The sequence below is a fragment of the Elephas maximus genome, chromosome 1 (assembly GCF_024166365.1).
Source record: "Elephas maximus indicus isolate mEleMax1 chromosome 1, mEleMax1 primary haplotype, whole genome shotgun sequence".
Taxonomy (NCBI): domain Eukaryota; kingdom Metazoa; phylum Chordata; class Mammalia; order Proboscidea; family Elephantidae; genus Elephas; species Elephas maximus.
Genome location: NC_064819.1, coordinates 220,111,416 through 220,125,617, shown reverse-complemented (window position 1 = coordinate 220,125,617; position 14,202 = coordinate 220,111,416). Strand labels below are relative to the sequence as shown.

General features: G+C 42.9%; 1 protein-coding gene across 1 annotated transcript in view; it reads right to left on the bottom strand.

The window, feature by feature from the left end:
• UST (uronyl 2-sulfotransferase) overlaps window positions 1–14,202 on the bottom strand; it is a 365,048-nt gene that overhangs the window by 132,107 nt on the left and 218,739 nt on the right. Inside the window, exon 5 of the mRNA XM_049905661.1 lies at window positions 1,540–1,693. Within this exon, the coding sequence (XP_049761618.1) occupies window positions 1,540–1,693 (154 nt within the window). The remainder of the gene's footprint in view (window positions 1–1,539; window positions 1,694–14,202) is intronic.

Genomic DNA, 14,202 nt, shown 5'->3' with positions numbered 1-14,202 from the left:
CCAAGATTGAGTCAGAAACCTTGAAAAAATATTTTGATTAAATGGAATGTGCTCCATTTAATGGAATGTTTTCAAAAGAACATATACGTATGTTAAGATCCAATACAAATTATAAAGACGATGTGAAAAGACATTATTCCTCTAGTAAGTTGTTCTATACTCTGAATTCATACCTATCACTGAATAAAAAATATATACCCATAAAAATAATCATTAAAGAAAATGATTAGAATGTTTGCCCTCAAAAACTACAAATAGGAAAAGCCATTTTTAAAATATACTATCAAATTATCTCACTGAAGCATTACGTAGTTGAACAAACACTGAACGGGGGGGAGTGAAAAGTCTTGGGTTCTGGTCTTGGACCATCTACTAACTAGTGTATAGCCCTGTATATGACCTCTAACTTCACTGTATCTCAGTTTTCTCAATTCCAATCAAGGATTTTAAGATGTGAAATTGACACTGTGGTGATATCATCCCAAAATGCGCCCACCCTACACACAGTTACTTTCATTACCATTTTTTAAAACAAAATGAAGAAATGGAAGTTTTGGCACTGTGCTGGTAGTGTGACTTTTGCTACAAGCATAGTCACACCAGCAGTGGGCATGGGCTCTACGCTTTCCAGCAGTGGGAATAGACTTTAGTCAATCCCCTAACACTTCCTTCTTGTTCTGCTGGTGGCCGGCAGCCCATATTTTCTTAGAGCCCAGGATGGGTGTGGGTGACCCACAGGACCCTCTCAAACACAGAAACCAGGATTTCAGCCTTCTCAGCACTGGGCTGCCAGCTACTCATTAAGCTGTTGTCAATACAGGTCACAAAGGGATGAGACATGTATCTGGTACCTTGGTGCTGGAGGAAGGATGTATAACTCTACCCTCCATTTTTGCTAAAAACTTCTTTTTTTTTTTTTTTTTTTCTGCATTGTGGAAGCTATGACTAGGGCCCAAACTACCATCCCTGTGGAGCTGAGGTCCTGATGTATCCTCCAATGGTATGGTTCTGTGTGCTGTGGCACGGATAACACTGGTCTTGAAGTTGGAGGATCACATTGTACTTGAACCACTTACAGGAGGTAGGAATTGGCAAGTCCCATATCCTTTCAGAATCTTTGGGTCCTCATCTAAAAGCACCCTTCCCTCCTGGGATCCCACTGGGAACTGAATAGGGTGAGGTATGAGAAAGGGCTTTTGGACCCTCTAAGAGAGATGCCCAAAGATATCGGTTCTCCTTAATGACAACAGCACTAGTTAGGAGTCCCTAGGAAAGACTGATTCTTCTCTGGGACCTAAAACTTTGCACTGAAGACAACCCAAGCCAAAAAGAGAGAGCGAGAAATCACTTGAGGAAATGTGTGTCAGGATCTGGGTCATGTGGAACATTTCACTGAGAAACTTCCTGAGGAAATGTCTCCTCTATGTTGAGCTCTGTGCTGATGCTGCAGGGAATGCCACGGGGGAGCGTGGGCATCTCAGCCTCGTGGTGCTGCCCCCAGAACTGGGGACCCACCTTCCTGTGTGCACCGGGACTTACCAGGTAGCGCTCCTCCTGCCTCATGCTGGGGGTGCGGATCATGTGATTCTGTTCTCCTCTCCAGTCTCCAAATCGGCGGAAAAAATAGTTGGATAAAAACCGGTTGACAGGGTCTCTAATGATGTTGATGTAGACAGGCTGGTCTCCTCCAAACCTAACACACACATGCACACAAACACGGATCTCGTTACAACCTGTCACTGCTGGAGGAAGAGAAAGCCTGTGGAGAAAATGCTTCCTCTCTAGATTAATGTATTATGATAAGATGACCTCATCTACTAAAGTAGCAATGAACAATTTAATAAGCAAGGAGTGTTTCCTGATAGGCATTTTATTATCATGCAGAAAATGGAAGTGATAATACCTGTCCCAGGTACCTGTTAAGAAGCTGTGAGGGCTGTTTCATAGTATAAATTACTATACAGGTGAAGGTTTTTGTCAATGTGAAGGTAGATTTTTGCCTTGTTTTCTTACTAGACTGTAGGGTTCTCAAGGGCAAGGACCACATAATATTTGACTTTGTGGCCCTAGTCTGCAGCGTAGAACCCTCAGGCATGTAACTGGCACTTAGAGAATATTTCAACTGACTGGTAAAGTATGACTGCCTCGTTGGGTGAAGGAAACCCTGGTGGCGTAGTGGTTAAGTGCTTCAGCTGCTAACCAAAAGGTCAGCAGTTCAAATCCACCAGGTGCCCCTTGGAAACCGTATGGGGCAGCTCTACTCTGTCCTATAGGGTCGCTATGAGTCGGAATTGACTCAATGGCAATGGGTTTGGTTTTTGTTGTTGTTGTTGTTGGGTGAAAGGGTATTTACTCTGTATTCTAATTCAAACGGTCCCAGGCATGGTGTTCTGCGGTAAGTGGATTAATAATAGCTAACATTTATCGAGTGCTGGCTGTTCTAAATACATGTACCAACTCACTTAAGCCTCACAACACCTCCATGGAGTAAAAAATCCCACTGCCGTCAATTTCAACTCATAGCGCTCCTATAGAACAGAGTAGAACGGCCTCTCAGGGTTTCCAAGGAGCAGCTAGTGGATTTGAACCGCCAACCTTTCGGTTAGCAGCCAAGCTCTTAACCACTGCACCACCAGGGTTCCCTCAACTGAGGCAGGGAATGGGTGAATAACTGTGGCTGAGCAACGATTTGAATCCAGGCAGGCTGTTTCTAGAATCTGTACCCTTAACCATGGAAAGAAGACTGTACAGAGTTGAAAAAAATAATCTGAGGAATACCAATAACTAAATAAAGGTCGATAAAGTCATCCTCATAAATTAATATCGAGGTGCTCCATTTTCATTCATTCCACAAAGGGATCAGACAAATGCACCGAATGCTGGCCCCGGAGCAAGGCCCTTTCAAGGCAAAACAATTAGGCTGGCTGAGTTTTTCCTAAGGATTCTTCCCTTTCTCTTTGAGCTGCTTGTCCAGGTTCTAGGTAGAGGTCTTGCCCTGGTGACCTCCAGAGGGACTCTAGCCCTGTGATCCTGTGGCCTTCTGATGAGAAGGCCGAGACATTCCATCTGGGCCCAGAAAGAGGTCAGAGAAAACAAGCTGGCAGGGGCCTGCGCCCACTTCTCTCTACCTGGCAGACTCTGTCCGCCTTTTAAAACCCAGCTCAGAGTCCCAGTCACATCCTTCGGGAATGCTTGACTCCGAACCTAGTGTGGCCTCCTCTTCTGTGCTCCAAGCCCTGTCTCCTGTACTGTGTTTACACTTTTGTCTTGCCCATCAGCTCGGGAGCCTCTCTCTGGAGGCCAGAACAACGCCATTTAGCACAGTGCCTGGCACACAGTAGGTGCTTAATAAAGGACTGAATGGAGACATGAATGCCTGGGTCTATGCATCTACATTTTCAAGTCTCTGCCAATATCACAGGGCTCTCTTGTCAGAGGAAAGTAGACTCACCAAGCTCCCAAACCTTTTTGGTACATTCATTTATATAATGCTGTTCCCCCGTTTATGTGCATTTTAAAAGAGAATCTTCAGAGAGAAGAACCCAAAGGAACAAAAAGGAATGACTCTCTAGTGGTGGAATTTCAAGCACCAGGACATGTGAATGATATTCTAGAGTGGTGGAATTTCAAGCACCAGGACATGTGAATGATATTCTAGATTTCTCAAATCTACCACATTGGAAAATTCAGTGCTCATAAATAAGGTTATTACCGTTATTAGGTGCCGTCGAGTCATTTCCGACTCATAGTGACCCTATAGGACAGAGCAGAACTGCCTCATGAGGTTTCCAAAGAGTGGCTGGTGGATTCAAACTACCGACCCTTTGGTTAGCAGCCAAGCTCTTAACCACCATACCACCAGGGCTCCGTGTTATGCATGTTAGCCTGGCCAATGTTAATCTTGTCAGTTCCCATATATATACAAGGTGACATTCGTGCAACTGGATGAGCCACTAACTGTAATCCCAGGCAAGAGTCTAGTATGCTAACTATCAGCTACATCCTGAATACATCTTCCTCTTTTAATGAAATTGGGTTTCATGTCTATGATAAATAGCAACTAAAGTAATAATGCTAGGTGCCCGGAAGATGAAGCACGCATACCAAATGTCTATGTAAGCATATCCTCAGAAATTGTATAACGCTTTTACAAACCTCAATTATGCTTCTACATTATCATGTGTCGTAGAATACCAGCTAACGCTCATGAGCAGAACTGCCCAGCCATATGAACCAGTGCACAGGTTCCCGCTGTGAAAGGACTCCCATCGTGGCCACAGGCATCTCCCACCAGAGGCGATGGGTGTCTGGATTGATAAGGCTTGTTGAGCATGGGTGACTTGCTCCTGGTTGTACATTACAACCCAGCACACGCTTTCCAGAATAATATTCTCAAACAGAGGTTTTAGATGGTTGAATTCATTGTCAAGTATCCGATAATAGCCTCTCTCCAGAAATTTCTAACAGGAGAGAGGTGTCTGATATATATCTCCCCTATTCCAGAATGCAACACTAAATAACCATTCCAGGCTGCTTTGCTGTACACACAGCTTCTTCCCAAACTGACAAAATCTGAGTGGCATGTCAGTTACACAGGAGGAGGTCAGAATAACATCTGTGTGTCTTAGTGCCTGAGAAGGGAAATAGATTCCCCCACCCTCATCCCATCCTCTCTCAGGATCTCTCATTATTTTTTTTATTCTGCTGAGAATACCTGGTCACCCTTAAGGTTTTCAGATCACCTGACCCTACTGGCTATTGCTGACTCCATTCTATAGGCCTGACTGCTTTGTGCCCCACCATCCATGCAGCACAACATTCTGCCTTCATTTTATAAACCTCGAGAGAAGATTCCCAACCGCCCTGTGAAGTCCATCCCACTGGTCAACTCAACCACTGAAGCGTCTTGTTATACACAATATTTCTTATCTTTATTTTATGCACATTTCTCTTTGTTTCCCATTAAACACAAAGGATGAGCTTCACTCTCAAATGCCTCTTACAAGTTTAGCCTTTCAGCTTCAATTTTACTTCTCTTACCTTTTTTTAGTTTCTTTTAAAAATTCCTTCAACTTTTGTCTTGAAACATATTTCATCTTATAATCTACGGTCTAATTTGGTCTTTCTCTTAGGCTGGATAGATAACTAAGACTTCATCAAGCTTCAAAAAATGTGGTGACCAGAGTTGATTATAGGTTCTAAGGTGTGCATACATTAAAGAGTAGAAAAGTCAAGATCATACTTTTTTTTCTACACCCTTATCTTTTGGTCACTACAGTAACTGTTGCATATTTGAAGCTCTCTTTTAAGTCATTCTAAATTAGCAGGGGAGCTCTGGTGGCACAGTGGTTAAGATCTTGGCTGCTAACCAAGAGGTCGGCAGTTTGAATCCACCAGCTGCTCTGTGGAAGCCCTATGGGGCAGTTCTACTCTGTCCTACATAGAGTCACTATGAACTGGAATTCACTTGACAGCAACGGGTTTGGTTTTTTGGTTTAAACTAGCAAGTGCTACCAAGTTCTTTGCCATTTGTTCACAGGTCATACTTACCAACTCTTTAATCACCCCTGTGGATGACCCTCTCCAAATTTATCATATTCTTTTTTTTTTTCTGATGAGAAAATGAAGACCCCAAACTGGATACAATTCTCTAGGAACAATAACTGTGTGGTTCTCATTTTTTTGAACATACTCCTAAATATATCATTTTGAGCATTGTTTTCAACATCTACCCCACACAGGTATCTCAATCAACCAGTCCATCAACCATCTCAGTCATGTCTCCAATAGCTACACAAAGCCATGGGTTAAGAATTCTAGAAAAATGCTGAAGATATTCTTCCTCAAATATTATTACATATATAAATAACAAGAGTTAAGACCTGAGTTGTTCTGAAAACTTAAGACTGTTATTGTCCTCATACTAGGGGGCAGTGGTAGTTCAGTGATAGAATTCTTGCCTTCCATGGCAGAGATTCAGGGTTCAATTCCCTGCCAATGCCCCTCAGCGTAGGCACCACTCATCTGTCAGCGAAAGCTTGCACGTTGCTATGATGCTGAATGGGTTTCAGTGGAGCTTCCAGACCAAGATAGATTAGGAAGAAAGACCTACTTGTGATCTACTAGGCTGTAGAACTACCAGGAGTAGTTTGATCTACTTATGAAAATCACCAATAAAAACTCTATGGATCGTAACAATCCAATCCCGTTGTGCATGGGGTCACCATGAGTCAGGGGCAGACGTGACAGCAGCTGACAACAACAATGTCCTCATATTACACTAGAGTCTTCTATGACTGGAAACTGTTTTTGAAAGTAGATCTTTTTAACCTCTAGCCTGGAAATAAGGGTTAGTCTTGTGTTGTTACCTACATGAAAAGAATAAAAGCACCGCAAGACAAGAGGCCCTTGGCTTTGATCCCTGCCAGCGAGAGAGGAAGACACTTTGAAGTGAGAGAAAAGGCCCTCATGACTGAGGGGCAGGGAGAGAAGCTACTGGAGGGAGGAGGTGGGGAGAGATGGTTATTTAATGGTCCTTTGCTGGAAGCAATGACTGCTGGTCCGCAGTCTCTGAACCCCAACCGTGGGCTAGGCCTGGGGTAGTAGGGCTGTGTTCTATCCTCATAACCCTATACAGGGGCCCGCCAGTCCTTTGGTGCCCAGAAAAGCACCTTCCATGACAAAACACAGGACTCTGCTCTCTAGAGGGTCCTAAGGAAGAGAGGGGGAACCATTTGCTGAGGGAGAAGCTGAGGCAAATGAGGTGAAGGAAGGGGATGATTGGGCCACTGGAGTTAAAAGAAGACTAATTGACAAGGCAAGAAAGAAGGAGATGGGCTGAGAGCCCAGATCATGCAAGTCCTGACAGGCCCAGGGAGCCAGTGGTTTCATGTGGCAGCAGAGATCCACTCACTATAGACTGAAAAGCAGAGAAGTGAGGAAAAAAGTGTCATTTCTGGAAACTGAGAGAAAACGGTCATTTTAAATCAAACTTCTACACTATGTTTAAGTAGATCAAAAAAGTGTTAACCACTAATATCAATTTTTATTTTGGCGGGGGTCTCCCAAGTTTGTGGCTTCTGTCACTATTATGAAAGATTTGAAGAGCATGGAATTAAAACGGATTGCTTTGCTAATGACAGTAAAAACAAAGGGAACATTCAGAAATAAGATATGGAAACCAAACTGAATTATGGAATGAGCAGGCTCTGGTTTGTTTTAAGGATTGCCATTGGAGGGCAGGCTTTGTTCACACAGGTACTTCAGACTTTACTTTCTGGAAGGAAGAAAAGTATCAGAAAACACTTTTGCTTCCACCTTGCACACTGCCTGCTTTTTGAAATGACTCAGTTTCTTTTTGCGAGTTAGTGTTGGCATTGGAGCCACTATCTGAGATAAATGAAGACATAAGAATGGAAGCGAAAAAAGGTGAGAAAGGAAGAATAACATGAAAAGAGGTTAAGAGATGAGGTGGTTTGGAATTATTTAGAATGTGGCCATACGGACTATTCTGATAAGCAATGGGCTCTGAAACAAGACTGTAGTTTTTTTCCTGGAAGATTAAGTTACAGGAAAGAAACTGCAGAATGGGAAGCGTATTATCGTCTTTGCCTTATCCCACTCCCTTCCCCCCCACCAAAAAAATTTGGAAAACAAACAGAAAGTGGGGAAGGGAGGTTGGAAGGCAAATTGCATTGTGGTCTAGGACAACTCTTTGTAGTATGTCTATCTAAGGCATGCTTAAAAATAAAGTGATATTGTTGATGTTGGGAGAAGCCCCTGGGAGGTACAAATGGTTGATGCACTCAGCTGCTGACTGAAAGGCTGGAGGTTTGAGTTCACCCAGAGTTGCCTTGAAGGAAAGGCCTAGAGACCTACTTCTGAAAAACCAGCCACTGAAAACCCTGTGGAGCACAGTTCTACTCTGACACACAGGGGGTCACCATGAGTCGGAATCACTCAGCGGCAACTGGCTGATGTTGGGAAGTTGAATCCTTTTAAATATAACCCTTTAGGATACTTCAACAATGGGGACAGGACACACGGAACCACAGTGTGCAGATATTAAAAACCCTTAATATTTACTTAAACATCAAAACAAAGAGTACCATCTTTTAGGTCAAAGGTAATTTTGACTCTATTCTCCAGGTAGTCCCGGTGAAAAACATTTGTTTCGCCTGAATTCCAGGCAGTTTAAAACAGTGCGAAAAAGCAGTGCATTGGAAAACTGGCAAATACCAAGAGAAGCCTGAAATCTCTGCTGAACTAGCGATGTTTATCCCCTCTGGCAAGAAACCTTCCCTGAGGCAACTACAAAAATACCTGATTGATTTGTTGCTCTTGCTTTTTTCTTGGTTGGATTAATACAAAGGAGCCCTGGTGGTACAGTGGTTAAGCACTTGGCTGCTAACTGAAAGGTCTGTGATTCGAACCCATAGGCTGCTCCCTGGGAGAAAGATGTGGCAATCTGCTTCTGTAAAGAAGCAGCCTTGGAAACCCTGTGGGGCAGTTCTACTCTGACCTGTAATGTTGCTATGAGTCAGAATCAACCTGAGAGCAGTGGGTTTGGTTGGATTAATACAACTGGATAGGGCCATATGGATCCTTCCAGCTACAAAAAAGGTAAAAAAAGAGGAACAGAGCAAGATGCCTGAATAATGAACAAATGGAACAAGTCAGCCAGCTGCTGAATTATGGAGACTCAAGGGATAGTATTTTACATCACTCTGCTGGAATTTCAAGGTGAGAATGCCATATTTAATGGGAAAAAAAGATAAAGGGTAATTAGTTTTGGTAAATGCTATCCACTTCAAAAGTTCAGAATATTTATGTGCAAAAGAAGGCATGGGAAAGGAGTCTAGACTTTCATTCTTATATTTGCTCACGAGCAAGCATCTTTCTGTATGTCTAGAATGTAAGGAAGACTAGAAACATCACCAAAGAATATTAGGCTACTGTATCAATTCTTCTCTGAGTAAACTCATTAACCTAAAACAAGCAAACCACATATCCGTCAGCAGGTAAAAAGGTATGTTTCTTAAAAAAAAAAAAAAAAAAAAATTTTTTTTTTTTTAAGAGCGGCTTAATTATCTCTATGCCCTATATCTCAAAATTATAAAACTCATTTTTAAAATGTTAAAGCCCCATTAAGAAGTCCCAAGTTAGTTGTTTCTCTCTGTTAATTGTACATTTTGGGGCTTTCTTTGTATGTCCATGTTTTGCCCCTTATGCCTAAAAAATTTTCCTTAAATTATAGCTATTCCTTTGAAAAAGAAAAGCTTGATTTTTACCTTCCCATGTTCTGTGAAGTAACAACTGTCTTGTAATGTATGTAATGTATGTATGTACGTAGGGTGGGAAGAGAGGTGGAGGTTGTTTCCACAGAGGTAGCACGAGCTTTGTAAAGGACAGGGCTTGGAACTGGACTGAAACGGTTGAGTCACAGCTGATAAAGCAAAACGAGAGCAGATCTGAATTTTTACAATTTGGGTGAACCTGAACAACAACTGCAATGGGAAAATTTGCGGGTTGAAGCCCTGGAATGGGAGACTCAGATTAGGTGTAAGGAGCCCTTTCAGGAGCCTGAGGTGGGAGACCGGATTATTGGCAGGACTGTGGAGAGCGACACACATTGGAAGTGGAGTGGTGTGGTCGGCGCCATCTTTGAGTGGGACACCGCTGTTTCCTGCTCTGCTCAAAATCTAAGATATTTGGTTGCTATGCAACGGTATAGGAAACCCTGGTGGCGTAGTGGTTAAGTGCTAGGCTGCAAACCGAAGGGTCAGCAGTTCATATCCGCCAGGCGCTCCTTGGAAACTCTATGGGGCGGTTCTACTCTGTCTTATAGGGTCGCTGTGAGTCGGAATCGACTCGACAGCACTGGGTTATGCAATGGTATGACGCTCTTGTTTTCTAAGAGGGAGATTAAGTTTCTAGCAGGGCTTGAACCCATACTTCTTCCTGTTGTGGTTATCATTCTGGTTCACTCAAATTTAAAAAATCTGGGTCTGTTCCACTTTCGCTTCCCTGGGAATGACTGAACTGGGAAGAACCAGTTCAAAACCTTGGTAAAGGAGCAAAGCTGATCAGGCCACCCTTCTTACTGGTGCTTAAAACTCTTCAATGACATCCCTTTGCAGTTGTGCCCACCCTCTGGGCTCCTGCCTTCCTGGATACCTTTCACTTCCTCCCTTTTGGGGCTTTAGCTCATGTGAGTCCCTGTGCCTAGAATATCCTCCCCTTCGTCTGTCTAATCATATCCTGACTTCCTCTTCCAGACAGGGAGGCTCCTGCCTCCCATATCCGCAGGGGAGACCCTGTGGTCCTCCTCTTAACATCTGTCACCTTACTGCCCCTTCTAACTTAACATCTTTCTTCTTTCCTGGACAATAAGTTCCCCCAAGGTAAGGGAACCATTTACTGTTCCCTGTAGAAGCCCAAGTCTCAGAGTAATACATAGAAAATGAAAGGTATTCCATACATGTGTGTCTAACTGAACAGAATGGAATGGAGGAAGGGAAAATGACAGGAAGAGATGGGCCCTACCCTAAAGGCATTGGGATAGATGTATAGTTAGGATCCAGACTGTGGGCACACACTGAGATTTCTAGAAATGTCGTTTTTTTTTTTTTTTTTTTAATTAATACAGCTTGTTTTTTAGAGCAGCTTTAGGATCGTGGACAAATTGTACTGAAAGAACAGAGTTCCCATGTACTCACTGGCACCTTATACACTGTTTGGCCTATTATTAACATCTTGCATTCTTTTTTTTAAATTGTATTTCAGTGAAAGCTCACATAGCAAATTAGACAATTTGACAATCTCTACACAAATTGTTCAGTGACATTCAGTTACATTTTGCACCATACGTCAACATTTTCTTTAATTGCGTTCTGGTTGTTCTATTTCCTGTACTCTAGTTTCCCTGTCCTCTTATCTTCTCAGGAAACCCTGGTGGTGTAGTGGTTAAGTGCTACGGCTGCTAACCAAAAAGTAAGCAGTTCAAATCCATCAGGTGCTCCTGGGAAACCCTATGGGGCAGTTCTGCTCTGTCCTATAGGGTTGCTATGAATCAGAATTGACTCGACGGCAGTGGGTTTGGGATTTTTTTGTTTTTGTTTTTTTATCTTCTTATCTTTGCTTTAGAGTAATTGTTGACCTTTTGGTCTCATGTAGATTTTTTCTTTTTAAGTTATACTTTAGATGAAAGTTTACAGAGCAAAACAGCTTCTCATTAAACAATACACATACTATTTTGTGACACTGGTTGCCAACCTCAAGACATGTCAACACTCACCCCTTCTCGACCTTAGATTCCCCATTACCAGTTTTCCTGTCCCCTCCTGCCTTCTCGTCCTTGCCTCTGGGCTGGTGTGCCCATTTAGACTTGTTTTGCTTTATGGGCCTGTCTAATCTTTGGCAGAAGAGTGAACCTCAGGAGTGACTTTAGTACTGAGCTGAAAAGGTATTGGGGTAGGGGAGGGCATACTCTCGGGGTTTCTCCAGCCTGTCAGACCAGTAAGTTTAATCTTTTGTTTTTTTGAGTTAGAATTTTGTTCTACATTTTGCTCCAGTTCTATTGTGATCTCTGTCAGAGCAGTCAGTAGTGGTAGCCGGGCACCATCTAATCGTGCTAGACTCAGTCTGGTGGAGGCTGCTGTAGTTGTGGTCCACTAGTCTTTGGACTAATCTTTTCCTTGTGTTTTTGGTTTTCTTCATTCTCCCTTGTTCCAGACAGGGTGACGTCAATGGAGTATCGTAGATGGCCGCTCACAAGCTTTTAAGACCCCAGACGCTACTCACCAAAGTAGAATGTAGAACATTTTCTTTATAATCTATAACATCTTGCATTCTTGTGGTATATTTTTTTACCACTGATGAACCCAATGTATTATATTAACTAAAGGTCATAGTTTATGTTAGGGTTTACTGTTGTGTTGTACAGTTCTACATAATGTCATGGAGACATCATTACAGTATCATACGGAATAGTTTCTCTGCTCTAAACATGCCCTGTGCTCCATCTATTCATCTCCCCTCTCCCCTCCCTGAACATCTGGCAACCACTGAACTTTTAACTCTCTATCTAGTTTTATCTTTTCCAGAAAGCCATATAGTTGGAATCAGTAGATAGCTTTTTCAGATTGGCTTCTTTCACTAGAAATGCCTTTTTTTTTTTTTTTTTAAATGCTGTCTTGAATTTATAAAACATCCTTCTCTCAAAGGACTTGAAAGGCTTCCCTTCATGTGCTTAGAGAATCCCTGTGAGGTAAAGGTGGGTAGGAACTGTCCCTATTTCACAGATGGAAAACTGGAGACCCGAAGAGGTTAAATTACTTGCCTAAAATTCTGGTCAGCAGGCAGGCAAAGTCTGATGCTCAGATGTCCTGAGACCAAGGACACTACTCTTTTCTGCCAGTGTGGGGTCTTCTAAAAGCACTTATCAAGACTGAACTCTTGTACATGTATTCGACAGTGGAGGCCAAAATAGGATACGGTTGCCAAGCTGTTCTGAGTTCTGCTGTCCAATTAAGACCTTATCAGCCTTGGCTTGTCATTACAGTTTTATATTGCCCTGGGTCAATTATTAAAATTTGTTGCATTTCAATTTGTTTTGGTGTTAAAAATGTGACCTATGAAGCAAGAAGAGTTAAATGAATGAGGTTTGAGGACCTCAAAGATAATGCAGAAGGGATCTCTCTAGAAAACTAAGGATCAGAGATGCAGTGCTCTGTTCCTTGTAGATCATAAAATACAATGCCTGAAATTGCTAACAAGTCTCATGTCTAATGCCTACTTATGTGTTTTGGCCTCCTGGAAGTATAAGGCAGGGCACATGCCATAGACAACCCAGTAACAAGCCGCTTCATAAATATGGTTGGAAACACTCTCAAAGCTACTCGGTGACATTACCCTGGGCCACTTAGGAGAATGTACAGGTGCCCATTCACTGGCCAAAGGAACGCTGGCTTTCGGGCAGGCAGGAGGAACTGCAGGGGAGACTTGCTTTTAAAGATAAGGCAGGTACTCCTCTTCTCTGCTTATAACCTGCTTTGCTGAATCTCATTCTTTTTACACTGAATTTGCACAGGGCAGTCCTTTGAAGGCTAAAACTTTCTCCCACCATGTAGGGTCTTGGACAGCCTGGAGCAGGGCAGCTGTGCAGGTGTGATGAGAACTGGAGCAGTGAGGGTTCAGGGCAGAGCCCAGCCCTCCCCTCAGGATCGGCCTCCTGGTAAAGGAGCCTGGTCTAGTGGAGGGGACCATTAGGTCAGAGCCCACGAGCAGGTGTGCTCTGCTCTCTCAGGCCTGGGGCTCTGGTGCTTTCACAAATACTAATTTAATCCCCTCCACCCAGTGAGGTACAATGATCTCCACGTTAAAGTGAGGGAATTGTTAGTCAGATGGCTGAAGAAGGAGGTGCAGGGGTCACTAGCTGGCTAGTCTGTTGGCTCATGGCTCTGTCAGCCAATAGCAACAGTGATGGGCAGACATAGGCCAGTCATGGCAGGGGAGGAATCTAAGGGCAACCCATTTAGAATGAAGCCCGATGACCACAGAGCCCATGCTAATGAATCACTGGGGAAGAGAATGCACAGAACTTGAAGCGAGCAATAAACAGATCAAAGGGCTAAAAATCCAAATTTGAAGCTGTGCATTATTATCAGAAGGGCAATGCAGCTGAAGAAAAAAACAATTTTGCAAATACCCCACCAAGGTCAAAATATGCAAGCCTGAGAATAATAAAATGGAGTGTTAAAAATGTTGGCACAGAGATCATATAGTGGGTTAAATTGTGTGTCCCCCGCCCCCCCATATATGTTGATGTTCTAACCTTCAGTACCTGTGAATGTGACCTTATTTGGAAATAAAGTCCTTATTGATGTAATCAGGAAACCCTGGTGGTGTAGTGGTTAAGAGCTGCGTCTGCTAACCAATAAGTCGGCAGTTCGAATTCACCAGGCACTCCTTAGAAACTCTATACAGCAGTGGTATTCTGTCCTATAATGTCTCTGTGAGTCAGAATTGACTCCATGGCAATGTGTTTGGTTTTTTTGTTTCTTGATTTAATCAAGTTAAGATGAGGTTTCAAAAAAAAAAAAAAACTGCCATGGAGTCAATTCTCACTCGTAGCAACTCTATAGGCCAAAGTAGAACCGACCCATACGGTTTCCAAGGCTGTAATCTTTATGGAGTCAGACT